Raw genomic sequence first — 5,000 nt, forward strand, 5'->3', positions numbered from 1 at the left:
AAGAAAGATTCGAAAATACGTTTGTGTTACGTCAAACTCTTTTCTTCTCTTCCTTCCTGTCTCTCTCTTTAATCTTTCTTTGTCTTTCTCTCTGCCTCTCTCTGGAATAGAGAGAGAATTAAATATAGATAGATAGGTTGAGAGAAAGAGAAAGAGAGATAGAGAGAGAGAGATGAAGGGACTGTTAAAAGAGTGAGAGACATTCATGGAGAAAATAGACAGAGAAAGAAAAGGAAGAGTGTGCAATGGCGTAAGATTAAAGAAAAAAATTGTCACTCTCTCTTATGTCAGCCTTTTAAAAAGAAGTAAAGTATTTCGATATCTTGAAGTGCTAAAACTATAACTAAATCACATAAATCGCACACTATAAACTACTATATGTATATGTCAATGTAGAAGGCCAATTTGTGGTGGGTAGACCTCGTAGAAATAGCACTCGTATCTCCCTAGAACTAATGTTTCATGCATATGTCTACTTTTGTATGAGGAAACAAAGACGACTACTATGAAGTAGCCGAACCTGCTAGAAATCTTAGCCAAATAATCCTCCAGTCATCTTACTGTTCTCTTCCTCCTTCTCTCTTACTATCTCACTATTTGTGCGAGCATGCACGCGTTTGAGGGTCTCACACACACACACGCATGTATTTGGAACAGATAAAAGAAGTGAGGTGAGAGAGTAGAGGTTTATTCCATATGCTTACAGCTGTTTCATAACCTCCTCAGTTATACAGTAGATGCTACGTCATTATTAACACAGATATAAAATATACATATACAAACATATATGAATAAATCTGAATGCATGTGTATACCCTCATATAGAAGGGTGCTGATATGGGAACCGATAGACTAATCCGCAGGTCAATTACATGGTGGCTGAAAATATTCATGGCCTCGAGTGGAAACTTGAAGTTTCGACACGGAGCTTGTAATGAATCTGACTCTACTCTCGAGACTAAGTCACCCCCACGTTCTTAAAACAAGCTTTAAGATGATAACCTGAATTTAAGACGATAACCACACACACACACACGCACACACACACACACACACGCACATACAATCGAGAGATTGTTAGTACCAGAGGGGATGATGGCGGCAAATGATTATAATATATGAAATAAAAGAAAAACACCCTGAATATAGAGAGAGAAAAAACGTAAAAACGTATATGAAATTACACAATAAAATATCCACACACATACATATATGTATGTGTATATGTTTAGGTAATGAATATATATATATATATATATATATATATATATATAAATATATATGAAATGCATATATACAAACGTAGACATATTAAAAGCTGCGGCTGAGAAGAAAGCGGAAGTGAACAATGGCAAGATGGCAGGCAGCTTCCGGTGTAGGTCAAGTTAAATTAGAGGGAAACCATAGTAACCCGAACAGACGATTTATACAAGTTTTTCTCTGATAGAAAATATGTGAATAAAATATTAAAATAACAGTGGCTGGTATAATGCTATATTCCATTGTTGCCGAAGCCATTTCGAGGACTTTGTCGTGTCAACTGTTCTACATATGTTAACACACACTCGCACATATACATGCGTGTGTGGTGTGAGTGTATGTATGTCTGTGTGTGTGAGTGAGTGTATATGTCGTGACGCCTTTACGTGTTACACAACGAATGTCTTCTTAAATGTAACATATACACAAAACAGACTTACAGTATATACACATACAAACCAAATGTACTATATATATATATATATATATATATATATATATATATATATATATATATATATATGTATGTAAGAATGTATGTATGTATGTATATATAGATGTATGTAAGTAGGGAAACCTCTCATAGTATCTAATAATATCAGAGACCTATGAGTAATTGTTGATAACAATCTCAGTTGGAGTGCCCACATCAACAATAAAGTCGATATTGCTCGTAGGATGAGCTCCTGGAACCTAAGAACCTTCCGGTCCAGAGAACAAGGTGTCATCATTCCACTTTTCTCCTTTGTACGGCCACACCTCGAATACTGCTGCCCCCTGTGGTCTTCCCATACAAAACAAAACATCTCGAAAATTGAATCACCTCAGAGGGCATTCACTAAAAGAATTAAGGGCATGACTGATCTCGATTACTGGGACCGCCTTAAAGCCTTGAAACTCTACTCTCTCCAGTGCCGCCGCGAGCAGTACCTCATTTGTACGATGTGGAGAATATACCGACAGCGTTGCCCAAACGACCTCAGCATTAGCTTCAAAATTCATCCAAGGCTAGGACCACGGGCCTTACGCCCCCTACCCAATTCAGGATCACAACACATAAATACACTGCAACACAATTTCTTTTCTTCAACAGGCCCTGTCTCAAAACTGATCAAAGAGGAAAAGGATCCCATCAGCTTTAAGCGGAACCTGGACAAATTTCTTCAAGGAATACCAGATAAGCCACCCATATCTTGATACAACTCGCACAACAAGAACTCCCTACTCGAATGGACCATGATACTACAAAACTTGACTTAAAGGATTTAGATAATCCTATCAGGTGGTGCTATTAAGTTAGACATAACCTGGACCAATCTTTGGTCGAAACATATCTAAGTTATATGTGTGTGTATGTATGTATATATATATATATATATATATATATATATATATATATATATATATATATATATATAGCTATGTCCTGTTTATTGCATTTGTATTTGCGTAACATTTCTCTGGGGGTTTTTTTCCGGCCTTGTTTTCGTATACATTCGCTGCTTTCTTCCAAGGAATCTAGTGCTCTTATAGCTTAGTTTTTCCTTGGGGTTGGCCAGATTGGAGCAATCTCGAGTATAACCAGCCGAAATTGCAAAGATAATCTGAAACTCGACTGGGGAAAGAAAACTCCGAATGACCCGTCCTTGTTTACTTTGTATTGTCTGTCTGGATGTTTTGCGTTCTTGTCCCATTTTTGTATTTTATATATATTTATATATATGTATATATATATATATATATATATATATATATATATATACATACATACAGACATAGATATAAATATGTGTATATGTATGCTGATGCAAACTGGAATATAGGTCATAACACGAGTATACATATGTTTTGTTTTGTTTGTTTATTATTAATAATCGGCAGATATTACAGAGTAACTCAAAGCCCGATAGTTTCGCACATTCCCACTTTATCTCTCTCTCTCTCTCTCTCTCTCTCTCTCTCATACATACATATATATATATATATATATATATATATATATATATATATATATCTCAGAGTTGGCGTAGGGAATGTCGCGAGCAAAGAAAAAATAAAAGAGAAACAAACATGAGCCATAAAAACATAACAACAACAATTTCCAACCATTAGTGTTATGTTCATCACGGAAACCGCACAGATCGGTAAACAACCCGCCCCACCGCCACCACCACCACTAGCACCACCACCACCAGCACCGCAACTACCGCAAGGAATGGGTGGTGGTGGTGGTGGTTACCACATCCTTCACATCAGCCGTTACCATTACTACCAGCACCAGCACCACCATCATTACAACAACCAATACTACATCATTATAAACCTTGTCACCACCACCACCATCATCACGAAAACTACTACAGTCATTATCACTACTACTACTACTACTACTACTACTACTACTACTACTACCACCACTACAACAAGCAATACCACCATCAAGACCACAAGTACAACTACCACCGCCGCCACCACAACCATCACCGCTACCTCCACCACTACCGCCTTAGCTACACCACTACTGTGAACCACAAGCGCCAATACCATAATCACCAGCACCGCCGCTACCACCACTACCACCGCCTTAGCTACACCGCTACTGTGAACCACAAGCGCCAATACCATAATCACCACCACCACCACCACCGCCACCGCCACTAGCAGCGTGACCTCTGTAGTTCTCCTCCCACCTCGCCCCTCGATTGTCTAAGGAGAGGAAGAAATGGTGTGGAGTCAGGTGGGGGTGAGGGATGTGAGGAAGAGTTGGTGGAGGAAGCTGAAGGGTCGACGTCATTAAGGGATGGCACACAATGGCAGCTGGCGATGACATCTTTACAAGTCTCCTTCCGTGCCTCCCACCCCCTATACTCCTTGACACCCACCACCACCGCCACTGCGACACCGCGCCAGACCGCTTTACGACAATGAGGTCACACGATATGCTAGTAATAGCAACTATGTCTTCTTTCAATAACGACCTTTTGTGTCTTAAACAGGAAGAACACATTGTATGGTGTAGTCTTAGGTAAACCATGGTCACAGCTAGGCTGTTTTCTTTTTATATTTTACTTAGGGTTAAACAAAAAACAACAACAGCAAAGATCTTACGTGGAGCGGTATCTTGCTAGAAATAGAAGCCAAATCTTTCGTTTGTCTTAAGCAGGAAGGACACATTGAATACTATAGTCCAAGATAAACTATGGTCAAAGCTAAGAGGTTCTATTTTGCTACACGTCTGCTTGACCGTGAGTGACCAAGTATTAAACAATAACAACAACAAGAAAAGCAAATGAAGATGTCTCTATTAGGAATGTCAGTTTGCTAGAAATAACAGCCAAAAACTACCGTAAATTAAGATCTTGTTTTGACGAAAGGGTAGATCACACTGGGCGAATGTATTACTAGATATCCTACGTTTTGAAAAATAAATTAGGCTGGATTGTCATGTTTGGAGCGTCTTTTTATATGTCTTGCAGCTAAATCAGGTGTGTGTGGGGGTGGTGGAGGTGAAGGTCGGGGTGATTTTGGCATTGACACTATCAAAGACGCCACCTCGCTGCGTGTCACGGCATCAACGTCACCACATCACAACCGCCGATAAATTACCACAGGACGACCAGCGACATTATTTACCACTGCCGCCATCACCACTACAACCACAACCACAACCACATCCACCGCCGCCGCCGCCGCTGCCACCACATCGACCACAAACATTACCGCCAACAACCCCATACCAC

At 39.6% G+C, this 5,000-nt stretch overlaps 1 protein-coding gene across 1 annotated transcript in view; it reads right to left on the bottom strand.

The window, feature by feature from the left end:
• The window catches only part of LOC149130799 (runt-related transcription factor 1-like), a 39,315-nt gene that overhangs the window by 74 nt on the left and 34,241 nt on the right, over positions 1-5,000 (bottom strand). The window contains exon 2 of the mRNA XM_089343608.1: positions 1-101. This exon is cut by the window's left edge and continues 74 nt beyond it. Coding sequence (XP_089199734.1) covers positions 1-101 — 101 coding nt within the window. The remainder of the gene's footprint in view (positions 102-5,000) is intronic.

This window comes from Octopus bimaculoides, chromosome 27 (assembly GCF_046866305.1).
Source record: "Octopus bimaculoides isolate indiv1 chromosome 27, ASM4686630v1, whole genome shotgun sequence".
Taxonomy (NCBI): Eukaryota; Metazoa; Mollusca; class Cephalopoda; order Octopoda; family Octopodidae; genus Octopus; species Octopus bimaculoides.